The sequence below is a fragment of the Oenanthe melanoleuca genome, chromosome 3, assembly GCF_029582105.1.
Source record: "Oenanthe melanoleuca isolate GR-GAL-2019-014 chromosome 3, OMel1.0, whole genome shotgun sequence".
Classification (NCBI taxonomy): Eukaryota; Metazoa; Chordata; class Aves; order Passeriformes; family Muscicapidae; genus Oenanthe; species Oenanthe melanoleuca.
The window spans coordinates 68203522-68217614 of NC_079336.1; the positions used below are offsets into that span (position 1 = coordinate 68203522).

The following is a 14093-nucleotide window of genomic DNA, read 5'->3' on the forward strand; positions in this document are numbered from 1 at the left end:
CACCAACAAAATCAGTTAGAGAGCAAAGTAAGAGATTCTGTATTAAGAGCTAAAACATTCAGCTATGACTGTGACTTCATGAACTTGAGGATCTGTTCCTGAATAGAGACCTGAGCAAAAGGATTATGAAAAAGCTGAGAAAGAAGAGGTTACTCCATCTGCTTCCAGAAGTATTTTAATTCCTGTGGCTGGTTCAAACAAAGTTGGGGAGGGCTTTTCAGTCTATGCTTAAAAATATTTGTGTGCAAAATCTTCTTAGAAGGAACACCACAAAACCAACTTCCTAAAACAAAAGGCAATATATTAAGACACATGCTATGATCCACTTCTGTAAATATTCTGATGAATTGAAAATATGTACTTACTTTGGCAGTAGTTTCTTTAATGGATGTGCTGAACAATTGTTCTTTCTCCTGAAGGCTAGAAGGAATTAAAATAAAATAAATCAATACATGAAATAAGTTAACCTCTGCTCAGCACGGCCTGCTACACAAGACACATTTTCATATGGAAATAAAGTGTTAAGCTGACCCATACAAACACAACAGACAATATCAAGACAAACAGTTTCAGCATTGCTAGTGACTAACCAACATCACCTTTACAGTTCTTTATTAATGAGTATGCAGATTTTATTTACCATTTGAAACACAATTATGATTATTTGTGTAATCACAATACCTAAAGCAAACTTAGAAGTTCCCAGCAATGTCCAGGACTGGTCCTTTGCTAGACTATCATCCAATAACCTAACACAAAGGCATTTCTGACACAAAGAGCAGGAAGCTTACTATCCTCTTACAACCCAGTTTTCAACTCTACCAGAAAAAGTCCAACTACAGTCACTTGTTCTCACAATAATTTTATGTGAAATACCAGTACTCAGTTTCTTTCGATCCATAAAACCTACCAAATATTTGTACCAAATTGATGGAACATTGGGCTGAAATTGAGGCATCACCCTTGATTATACAAATAAAATGCAAGGTTTTCTTCTACATATTACAAGCATGTAGGCTTCCTACTTTTATATTACCAAATCTAAAGTAAAGTTGTGCCTTTGGTTCTCGTAAATAAATCCAACATTTACATTTTTAACATGAAGTTAAAAAATCCAAGTCAAATCAAACATTGGGAGTTAGGAGAGAGGTTATTTTTGCAACTTTAATACTCCCATCTCTCTTAGGAGGTAAACACTTTTTATACAGTGTTCAATTACTTTATCACACACTATTTTCTTTTCTGTCAAACACCTCAGTTCTGTGTACGTGACAGTCAGCACTCCCCATTAGCAGCATCTCAATTTTTCCTCACGCCTGTGTTATAACAACGCTACTTCTTTCATGACCTCCTGTTACTATTTTTCCCCAAATAAGAACCAACAATATATTTCTGAGCTTTTCTCACTGAATTTATTTCAGCGATTCCCTTGCATGACAAGGCAGCGTTGTATTCATTTTACAGGTGGAAGAAACAAAAGCCACTTATGCAGAAAGCACACTATGACCAAGTGCCTGTTCTGACATGCACACAGCTCCTGCTGCCTATGCATTTCTCTTTTCTATGCATTTTGGTTTTCTTTTGAGAACCTGCCCTTATTTTCCAAGCACAGCACATACTGAGCCCTATTTCAAGACCCAGCATTTTCATGAGCATGAATCCCAAAGCACGTGAAGTGAAGCTGGAGTTGCACTCAGCTACTGATCACCTACAGAATGGCTGGCTGGACCATCCTGCCCAACGAGTGAAATAGCCTCAGAGCAGAATTCAGAATATCATTTAATCGCATTAATGAGGCATTCATTTGCATTGCTGTCCCTAACACCCTGCTTCAAGGAGCACAGACCTTTCCTATCTACAGCCCAGCAAGGCCTGTCACCTCATTACCACCCCAGTGCCTGGGCAATGAAACAAACAGAAATGCAGCTGCCTACCTATGTAAAAGTGTTTAATGACATTTCTCACAGTCTCAAATTTCTCCCTTTGCTACAGCAATACATGTGCAAAACACAAAGTATTGCTGCTGTAATGATGCCATTATCAGCTCCCTGCTTGCCTCTGGGCATGCCAGAGGGAATGAACTATTTAGCCACTTCTTTTCTTATGCTTTGGAGCTCCCAGTGACTTTCAGCATCTCTCACAGCGGGCATCTGAGCTGGTCAGGTTATGTAAAAAAAAGACAGGCTTTGTGTACAGATGTCAAGGGGCAGCAGCAAGGCTGCAGTGTGTAATTGAATGAATACTGGGTGACTGACCCAATTGTACTGAAAGTGCCTCATAAAATTCAACTCTAAAGATCCAGGCCATAATAAAATGTAAAGTGCAGTTATAGCCAGAAGTATACAGATGGCAACTCTAACAATATCTTCCAAGTGTTCTTCATCTTATCTGTTTATTTTCCTCACAGAAAGCTCCCCCCAACAGGTTCATACATTTCACTGCTCTGCAGCACCCACATAGCTAATAAGAAGAGATAATTTTTCACCTCTTTTGAGACAATGCATCCAAAACAGTACTGCAAACTAGGCCTGAGTTGTCAATCTGCATTGCTAACAAGGATGCACAATCCATGCAGACTTTCAGGACCAGATGCTGAGTGGGAAAAAACAAACATACTCTCTATACCCAGATTTCTTTTTTATGAGTCTCTAACAAGTCACTGAAAAATAAATAAGGAATCAAACGCTGCCATTTCAATGACAACAGAACTACAGTTTTAAGATAATTTTGTGGAACTATAGTTTTAATGGAATTTTATATTAATCTGACCTATATCAATAGAGGATACCATTAGTAAGCAATTAATTTGACCCAAGCTAGTGATAGCTGGATTAACCAGAGACTCAAATCTAAAGATCCTTTTGTTACAGATACAGCATTCACACAGACTCTTGTAAGTCTATTTGTTTTATTTATGGTATGAATTTCACAGTAGTATTCTGCTTCAAATCCTTGTTATCCTTCATAGTGATACCAGAGGAATCCCTTACCCCTTGCAGAGATTAGCCCATCATACAATGCACACACAGCAATCAAAACCATGTACAAACCAGTCATTGTTACCAACTACAAACTGCTTTTAACTACATTTATTCCCAGGTTGTTTTCTTCTACCACAAAACACTGTCACAGAGAAGCCCTTCACAAGCTTTCCAATTAACTGACAAGGTAATGACCCACAAGAGTAACCAGGCAGTCAATACTGATTCACTCTACCAACAAAGAGCTTTAACCGCCATGATCTGTTACATGTGACTTCAACCAGAAACAGCATTTTCCTTTATAACCACCCTGGAGCATCAGATTTCATTTTAAGAGGAGTATTCTGTCTGCTTAAAAGCTGCTTTAGGTATTACTACAAGGGTAAATGGCTTTAGAAAGAGCTCTTTGGAATAACACTAAATTCTTGCCTGGGAAGGCGTCCATAGTTTTGACTTGTTGCTATTCTTCTCTGACAGAACAGCTAATCAAGAATTTGACAGCTTCTCCTCACAGTCTTAGTAATCCATTATGAGGACCATTTAGAACTTACTTCTCAAATTCAATGTAAGCTAACTCCATCACAGAGAAAGCAAAGTTCTTGACCCAGTTGATGAAACGACTAGAGTGATATAGAAATTAATTAACACAAATTTAGCTGACTAAATATGAAGGAAAAGAAAGGTTTTTAACACTTGCAGAACCCACTGCAATCTACACATCATGTACAGTATATCTTTCATTCATGCAGGTGGCCACACAGGCCTTTTATTTAAATATTTATATTTAAATGACATACCATGGACTTACAGACATTGGGACTCATTAGGAGGAAAGAAGAAAAGGGATGTACATGTGCTACATCCTGGAGTGTGTCATTGTATACAGGCTAGATTAGACCAGGAAAGCAGGAGCTGAGGAATGATGCAATTTCTGGATGGCACATGAAGCAATACTTTGGCAAAACACTGACTTTGGCTGGAGAGCTGCAGGAGAGTGTGGGAATGCTGCACGTTCAGGAACTGGAGTTGATCTGCCATGTAACAACAGACTATGGGAAAAATTTTAAGATCCAAACACTTCAGGCAGTACCCTTTAACTACTTCATTTTACTGATATTAAAGAATAGTTACTAAGTATATTTAATTGCAATAGCACAGTTGGAACCTGCTGAGATGATGATGTTCATAATTGGGAATGGTGTGAAGGCAAAATAAAGGAAGACATGTCAATTTAACAGGGGACAGAGGGAAGAATAAGAATCAAGTGGTCTGGTTCACATATCCCTCACTCTATCACAACTTCCCATATAACCACAGAGGACATTAAGTGTCACAATATAAAGGATAATATCTATTCTTTAAAATTACTTTTAAAGAATCTTCTGACAAGTTTTAATTTGCATGCAGGAATTACAGATACTGTGGAAGTGGCTTTGTTCAAAGAAAGGCTAACTATTACAATACTGGGAAGAATGGCTTTCTCCTAAAGGAAGGCATGTTTCTGAATGTCTTTCCTTCCACTATGCTAGTATACTTCCCTTTGCATACAAGCAATTATGTATTTATGTTTTGCTTCCTAAGAAAAAATTCAAAGAATGCAAATGGGCAAAAGGAAATTCATGCTATTCTCCACGTTCAATATATATAAATATATACACTGCTTAAACAGAAACAGCTTCTGTATTAATAATAAAATTTTTTTACAGCTACAAAAGTGTAGTGAGAATTTAGCTTCTGTATCCACACAACAGAACACAACACACACAGGGAACCAGTATAAAACAAATAAATCCTGTACTAAAAATTCATATTTTTCATAGAGAAACTAAGCTGCCATCTCTGATCCCTGCCTGAAGACACTGAAAGACAAGTAAAAACTCCTGCAAATATTCTCCTTTACATTACTGTCACCTAAAAAATCATTATAGATCTAACAAGAGGCATCCTTAAGCTAGACATACACAACTAGGATTAAAAAAAAAAAAAAAGAGGAAAAAATACTTCTTACTAAAGATTTTTTGAGGAAAACCAAGAAATCATTATTTACATATACTATGGACAGATTTTTATCAGGACAAGACCTATAGGGCATTGCTGTACTGTGTACTCCTACATTTCTTCTCAATTAAGGACATTCAGGGCGAGAATGCATTAAATGCACAACGGTAAACCACCAGTTTTGGTTTGCTTTTGCAACTCTTTACCACACAGTTTGATTCTATCTCACCAAGAAAGATATAGGATAACAAGATTTTCATTCTCTGTGATGGTTTCATAAGCCTGTCTGGGCTACACATCTGAGTATTGCCACACCAAGAAAGCAATTTTTCAGCCAAACATGTAAGTTCCTTTACACCTTTGTCCAATGATCCATGGGACTTATTTTCAGAGCAGCATATCTTTGTAATAGGAAGTAAAATCACCCTTTAAACCTAAGTCAGGATTTCCAAAATAAACTGATTTTTTTCTTCAATAATGCAGCTCATGGGAAACTTCTATATGATGAGAGAGCTAGTTAAAAATTATAAATATACAAAATTTCTGCTCAGCTGATATGGTGAAAATCCAATTACTCTATCTAAACCTGAGAGTGCTCTTGAGTAAAGGACTCGGACATTAAATACAAGGAAAGAAAAGTAGTGCTTAACTCATAATGAAGATGAAATTTCTGGCAGCTGCAAGGACTAGTCACCTGAATTAGAAGTAAAATGCAGTCTCGCCTTGGAAAACTTCCAACCCCAAAAATTAATCTGATCTGAGACAACTATCAAGAGATGTACTTTAAGGCACAGCAGCATCACACCTTCTGCACATTTCAATCTACAAAGTTCTCGAAGGAATATGAAAGACAACCCAAAATTATGCACTTACCTCTGAGCAATCAGAGAGCTGTTTTATCTCCAGCAATTTGCCTTCTTCAAGCTATCATTTGCAGAGCACTGTTTCTTCACTATTGTTATACATCAAGGATTGCTTCAGTAGATGTGCTTCCCCATTCAGAATTTTTAAAGAACTGGAGATACACTTTCCCAATGTTTGTATAACTTCAGCTTACCGATAGGGTTTCTCACTGACTCACTGGCTGCTCTGACTGTTCTTGCCTTTGTCAACTCTCAAAGACTTACACCTAATGGAAGTATACTTTCAAAACTCATCATTCTGCCCAGCTCTTACATACACAAAAACTCAAAACTGAGTCAACTCTTATCTGCTGAGTGCTGCCAGACAGTAGCTTCAGTTAGGAAACCTGAAGAAAAATCAGGGCATTGGAAGACACTTCACAATTTTTTTATAAGAATTATTAATAAAATGGTTTTTTAAATGCCAGCAATACAAGGATAGAGGCAGAATCTCAGTATGGTTTTGAGGTTTTTACATAAAATCACTCCAACAGACACAATCAGTTTACAGACACCTGAACATGGTGCTGGCATCTTTAACTATAGCAACAAGCTCAATTTTCATTGCCATGTATTAAGAAATCTTCTGGTGCTATAAATCACCATACAGACAGCCAAACCAGCTGGCTGTTTCAACCAACCAAGCCATTCATATGGTGCTGGATTTCCCACCAGTCTTCCACCAGCTGATGCTGCAGGGCAGTTGAAGCTGTTGTTGCTTCAGCTGCTACCAGGAACAGTAGCATCAGACTGAGAACAAAGGGACAATCAAACAGCTATCTGCAGGAGCAGTTCATCACATCCTAACTAATACTTTCCCAGATTTTCTGACGTATCAATAGACCCCCATTCTTCTGCTACATCTGTCTGGAGTGCACAAAAACTAGAGCTTGCCCACAGCAGCTGCAATTATTCTCCTAAGAATAACACCCTTTTTACTTCACTGGATACTGCTGCTAGCTGTTCCTCTTCATTATATACAAACTAATTCAGTATCACACATTGATTGAGACAGCTGGTCATTTTTCCCTGAAGAGAAGTAAATCTCATTGTGCACATACCCAAAGGAATCAGCACATACGTGGCCTGGGCTTTATGGGCTGCTACATCCCACTGGATGCTGTTCAAGCAAGCAGGGGGAACCAGATGCTCAGCAGGGAAAACCAGATTCCTCATTACCCCATACACGTGGATACTCAAGCAAGCGTCACTTAGCCTTCTGCTGCAACTTTTTGCTTCTATAACGTTGCTTGGAAGGACAAAAAACTGCCTTTAAGATTGCTCCAAAATAATTCAGGTTGCCAGCAACAGCTCTGTCCTCCAAGCTGGAGGACTGGCTCTTTCCTTTCCCTTTTCTGTTTTTAATCCCCCCACTGTTATTCCCAAGGAAGATCAGTGCCTACACACTGTGGCCTGGCACATGAGAATCACAAAAATATGAGGCCTTGGTCAACTCTGGTGCACATTAATCCCATTAAGACACGTGGGGGCAGAATCTGTTTCAATTGCTGGTGTGACAGGATTTTACCTTGGTGGAAGCTGAGGTGACCCTGACTGGAAATGAGTGGAAGAAACACCCTATTGTGACTGGCCCAGAATTCCCATGCATTTTGGGGATAGACTTCCTCCAAAGTGGGTATTACAAAGACCCAAAGAGACTCAATAGCTTGGAATAGCTGCTGTAGCAACAGAGAGCATTGAGCAGTTAGTCCAGGCAAAGTGTTCATCAGAAAACCCATCTGCAGTGGGGCTCCTGAAAGTGACAGAGCAACAGGTACCAATTGCCACCATGACAGTGCACCGCCGGCAGTACCGGACTAATCGAGATGCTGTGATCCCCATCCACAAGATGATCCATGAGCTGGAGATCCAAGGGGTGGTCAGCAAAGCCCACTCACCCTTCAACAGCCCCATCTGGCCTGTGTGCAAATCTGACGGAGAATGGAGACTGACTGTGGACTATCGTGCCTTGAATGAAGTGACTCCACCGCTGAGCGCTGCCGTGCCAGACATGCTAGAGCTGCAGTATGAGTTGGAGTCCAAGGCAGCAAGGTGGTATGCCACCATTGACATTGCCAATGCGTTTTTCTCCATTCCTCTGGCCGCAGAGTGCAGGCCTCAGTTTGCTTTCACCTGGAGGGGTGTGCAGTACACCTGGAATCGACTGCCCCAGGGGTGGAAACACAGCCCCACCATCTGCCACGGACTGATCCAGGCTGCACTGGAAAAGGGTGAGGCTCCAGAACATTTGCAGTACATCGATGACATCATTGTGTGGGGGAACACGGCAGTGGAGGTATTTGAGAAGGGAGAGAAGATCATCCAGATTTTGCTGGGAGCCGGTTTTGTCATTAAAAAGAGCAAAGTCAAAGGACCTGCACGAGAGATCCAGTTCCTGGGAGTGAAGTGGCAAGATGGACGGCGCCAGATCCCCACTGAGGTCATCAACAAGATCACTGCAATGTCTCCACCAAAAAGCAAGAAAGAGACCCAAGCTTTCCTAGGTGCCATAGGCTTTTGGAGAATGCACATCCCTGAGTACAGCCAGATTGTGACCCTCTCTACCTGGTCACCCGCAAGAAGAACGATTTCCACTGGGGCCCTGAGCAGCAGCAAGCAGTCTCTCCTAATGACAAAATATGACAGCCCATTCTAAATCCTATTTTCCTAAGTTAGTACATGAAACTATGTTGAAGTCTTTTTTCCAACTTCTCAAGTAAACCAAGTTCTCTAAAAAAAACCCACCTCTTTTGCCTTTTATCAGGCTTTGCCCTCAAGTGAAGTTGCTGAATACTTTGAGCATATTCCAACAAATAAGATTTACACCCCTCTGAGTACCTGGATTTCATTTTGAATTGATCTTTCTCAAATGAACTCCAGGCATCACAAAAGCATAGTGAACTGGCTGCATAAATCTTCAAGCCCAGTTCCTTGCACCACTGGCCACAACAGAAGTTCCTTATCTTCAGATGATCTCACAAATCCACCATAGAACAAACCCCTACTAATCAAAAATTGTTTCATGTGAAGAAGAGGTGGAGCATTCAAATAGTTTGAAAGGTATATAATAGAATTTCTTTCAACCAGCCATCAGTGCCCAGACAATAGTCCAGATGGAACTGTGCAATTTCTTTTAAGAACGACAAGCTGTAAGGACACATGCATCTGCAGATATGGATAAAACAAAGAAACTGCTAAATGAAACTAAATATGAACTGAAGTATAACAGATTTCCCCAGTTTATATTGTGAAATAGAAAGAAAAAAATAAAGGAACTAACAGATACTGAAGTGAATAGGTCAAATAATTAATATGGTTGTATTTTATAATTAGAAAACTCAAGTCACACTAGTTAAAAACATGTATTTCTGAAATGGTGTGGAGGGGCGAATATGAAAATTCCATAACAAGATCCCTTTAGCAATAACCACAAGAAAGTGCTTCACACTAAAACACCCAGACCCATTTTGCTCTGATTTCAGAGTGTCTTCAGTTAAAACACTGGCACGTGTCACAGTGCACACAACACCAGCTGCTCCCACCTTTTAAACACATTTCCATGCAGCCCCAAGTGAGCTGAGCTTTTGCCCTGCAATTTCCCCATTTTAGAAAAATGATTATACCCTTTAGCTAACCAAGAACAATTAAGCCTGTCTGGATGAGCAAAACGACAACATTCTGCAGCCTCAACCTCAGTGAGAATTCCCTGTCAAAACATATTTCTTTGCCCATTGCCTAGCAGGTTTAACCACATCATCCAACAGCCCTCAAGTAAGGTCCCAGGGTAATGTGCCTAACATTTCTTAATTGTTCAAACTCAAAGCATACTTTAGGTATTGACAAATGCTCTCTGTATTTAAAAAGTTCACCACATACCAAAGGTAAGACAAAACAAAGAACACTCCTGAAAAAACACTCGACAAGAACTCAACAAGAAAAATAAGCTTAGAACCAATGCTCATTCCAGTGTTATATTTGACTTACTCTTTTCCTCCACATAGAAGGGTAAGAACTTGGGCAAGAATTCTTTTACTAATATGTCCTCTCATGTTCCTGGAAATTTGCTTCAATATATTGAATACTTTTTTATCTTTAAGTGAGCTGCAAACCACCAAACACAACTAATTGCAGCACAGATTGTCTTAAGAGATGCTTCACACTAGCCCTGCCTGTGTTCCTCCAGTGCTGAATGCAATTCATATAGTCAACAAATAATTATGCAAAAGCATGTTACAGCAGTACTTTACTGACAAGCACAATGTTGCTAGAATAAATATAGAGTATCTTGCAGCCCAACAGTGAGGAGCTTGCAATTCACTGCCCATCCATATTGAACTTTCTACATAATCACTGATCTCCAGGGCATGAGTAATAGCTTTATTTCTCACACAGATAGCTCTAATTTTGGAAAATCTTTTTTCCCCCTCTACAACTGTTTATAAAATAAAATGCATATTTCCAGAAAAATCTCTTTCAGCTTAACTATGCCAAGACTTTGGAACTTAAAACATGGTGAGCTAGCATCAACCAAGTATTTAAACCTGTTACCTAATAAACAATACTTCTTCCACAAGAAGTACACATTTAGAATAAGCCAATGCAAGTTGCAACCATGGAAATCCTGGCAACACAAAGGAGAATGAGTTTACAGCAAGGGTGGTGAAATGCAGGATAGCTAGCAAGGCTGCAAAATCTGCATCGTTGAAGATATACAAAATTCAGAGAGAAGGGGCCCTGAGCGACCTGATCTCAATTGGAAATTGCAGCCTCGCTTTGAGCAGAAGTTAAAACAAGGTAATCTCCTAAATTATTGCTTAAATCTATGAAAACATAGGGGTTGTCCATAGGCACATGGGAATTTTACCCACACCAAATGTCTTACTATGTGCATGATGATTTTTCACCTTACAGAAGGAGAAGAGGCCTGGATTCAGACAAAATCTCTGTACCTGAGGTATGATAGACTGCACAGCTTGAAAAGGAAGCCACCCATCAGTTAAACTTACTGTTAATCTAAATAAACTCTCACTGCTAAATAACTGCATTTATGTGCCCTGTATTTTGGTTAGCTGAGATGGAGTTACCTTCCCCACAGCAGCCCTCCCAGTGCTGTGCTTTGCATTGGTGGCTGGAAAGGTGTTGATAACACACCTGTCTGTGCTGGCAAAGCATCAGCACCCTCTCTCCAACAGTTCACCCTCCCACACCAGCAGTAGGCTGGGGATAGGCAAAATCTTGGGAAGGGTCATATCCAGGACACCTGACTCCCACTGACTAAAGGGACATTCCATACTCTAGGATGTTTGGGATGTCTGATGATATAAAAGCTTACAAAAGGAGGAGGAAGGCAAGGACATTGATTATTTTCCAGGATTTGTCTTCCAGAGCAACTACTACATGTGCTGAAGCTCTGCTTCCTGGGAAGTGTCTGAACATCACCTGATGAAGGAAAGAAGAGCATAAAACCTTTGCATGAAGGCAACATTTCACTTTTGCTTTAGTAAACTGCCTTATCTCAACCTATGGATTGTTTTCCATCTTATTTTGTCTCCCCAGGCCAGCTGAGAAGAGGGAGTGATAGAGTGGTTTGGTGAGCACCTGGTGTGCAGCCAAGGTCAATCCACCAGAGTCCCAACAGCAGAACTCCAGCTATGGGAATGACAGCAGAAGCACAACAAAGTCAACCAACAAAAAAAAAAATCCCATAGAAGTTTTATTCATTGCATCTTTTAAAAATGAACAGAAAGGAAAGAAATTATTTTAAAATCTTCATTTCAGTTATGAACTGACTTTGAATAATGAATGCCTGTTTTCCCCTCAAGTGATTGTGCCATTCATGGTGCTAGTAAGCAAACAACTCAGAAAATTTCGCCTGAACCCATACTATTTAACTCACTTTTAAATAATTTCTCAATGAGGTGAGTGCAACCCAAATGTTACAGCAGCAATGAGAGAAAAAAAAATAATCTGAATATTCTTTCATAAGCAAATCCAAAACTAAGACAACTCAAATCAGTTTCTCGGACAGACTGCTTAAGATCTTTTACTCCTCAATCTCAGAAACACAGGTATAAGATATTATTAAAACAAGCTAACTTAATGCAAAAAACTATTTCCCATACCTAATTTCAAATTTTAAACACATGTCAGAAGAGAAGAATATGTCCTCTATAAAATGTTCTGCTGACTTAAAAAAAAAAATCTGTATAAATTAGCACATATGAGCAGCAATTTCTCATGAATGATAATACAACCAAACTAAATCCAATAAATATGATGGGAGAAAAAAATTGCAAGCACATAGTTATTGCTTATCTGAAAGAAAAGTATGTTAGGATAAACAGGAATTTTATTTTCTCTTGGTGACACAGCAGCAGTACCACTTTCAAAGTCCCATCACCAATGCCCAGTACAGTTTCAGTACTTCAATTGCTTTTTTAAATAAAGATGAGGTTATTTCCAAAATACTGCCAAGAGTAGCTACATTTCCATTTAAAGGATCCATCTACTGTTCATTTAACTGTGAGTATCCCAAAATTATTCATGCTGCATCCTCTTCCCCACTGCCTCGAGTCCACTGGCTGAGTCTAGCACTGCTCATCACACTGGACTTTATTATAATTACAAGTTCATGAAAGCAAGAAGCATCTCTAATATTTTTTTGAATGGTGCCTAGTACACACATTCAGGCTGTGAGAAATATGTTTTAATTACTGCATTATCAAACTGGGGAAAAAAATTTCACCTGTTAACAGGAAATAGTGTAAGCTGATGATAGGAATTAATAGTTGATGGACACATGCTTTCTGTAGGTGGGTTTTTACCATAAAAGAACATTAAGTGCAAGACCTTCAAATAACTACAAATGCTTCTGAGGAAGTACATCAATACTACAACTTAGAAAGTTTTAAAGTGTCTAAATCCCAATAATTAGCTGGCACAATGATGAAAAAAACAACTGACAGCCAATTCAGCAGAACATGCAGGAAGATACAAGATGCTACATCTAAATTTAAATTTAAATACCTCTTTATTGCTCCTGGAAGATCTAAACTGAATGGAATTCGATAGGAGGATGCCAAAGTGTCATCCACAGCCTTGCTTATTTCCTGCAGCTCTCTTAAAGAAATGCAGCCAAGTAAAGCAGCCAGTTCACAGTCCTGTGACTGAATAAGCCTATCTTGTTCTTCAATTTCTCTTCTCAGCTGTTGATCTTTTCCTTCTAATACGGCCAGTCTTGTTCGGAGATCTTCAATTTCTTTCTGCATAGAACAGAAACCAAAGTTTACTGTGAATCCTATAAAAGAAACCCACTTGCCCCTAAGAAAAAACAGTACAAGTGTCAGAAGTAGCATGAACTAAATTTGTCCAGTTTAGCAAACATTAAATGAGACATCCTCTTGCTGACACACAGAATTCTTATGTGAGTTGTATTCAGCAATTCTAGTGCTTCTAGCAGTCTGAAACTCACCACCTCCATTTCAACACCACATTTCACACTCCTCTTCCAACACCTACTGTCAGCCCTCCTTCACTTTTAAAATACACAGGTATTTCCCAAGTTCACAAGCTAAAAACTTCCACCAAAAAGCAACTGTCGGATCACCCATGGCAACAGAATCTTGTTCTACAGACTGGCAGCTAAACTGAACAAACATCTATCCTGCAGAATATCTCTATAATGGTTTGTCTAATAGTTCCAACCTGACATGAAGCACAGGATGCAAGGAGAGCATCACTGACCATCTAACCAGCCCTTCTGATAATTAACATTTCATTTTAACTAAAAGTACAAAGTCCTTCCCTTGACTTAAAATGCAAAGAACTTCAACCTCAGTTGCACTCCCTTTTACAAAAGTTCAAATTGTGTGTGTTATGATACGGATGTTCCTTGCAAGAGCAAAATACAATTTTTAGAGTTCTACATAGAATTGCAGAATCATTAACACTGGAAAAGAGTTCCAAGATCATTGTGTCCGACCTTTGACCAAACAGCACCTTGTCTACAAAACTACAGCACTAAGTGCTATGTTAAGTAATTTTTTTTTCTTCACCATTTCCAGGGATGGTGACTTCACCATCTCTGTGGGTAGCCTGCTCCAAAGCCTTACCACCCTTTCAGTGAATAAACTTCTCATATCATCCAATCCATATCCAAACCCTGATACAGCTTGAGGCTGCTTCCTCTTGTCCTGTCACTTGTTACCTGGGA

The 14093-nt window shown here is 39.3% G+C and overlaps 1 protein-coding gene across 1 annotated transcript in view; it reads right to left on the reverse strand.

Moving 5' to 3' along the window:
* DISC1 (DISC1 scaffold protein) overlaps positions 1-14093 on the reverse strand; it is a 182593-nt gene that overhangs the window by 108194 nt on the left and 60306 nt on the right. Inside the window, 2 exon segments of the mRNA XM_056487127.1 lie at positions 366-420; positions 12908-13143. Coding sequence (XP_056343102.1) covers positions 366-420; positions 12908-13143 — 291 coding nt within the window.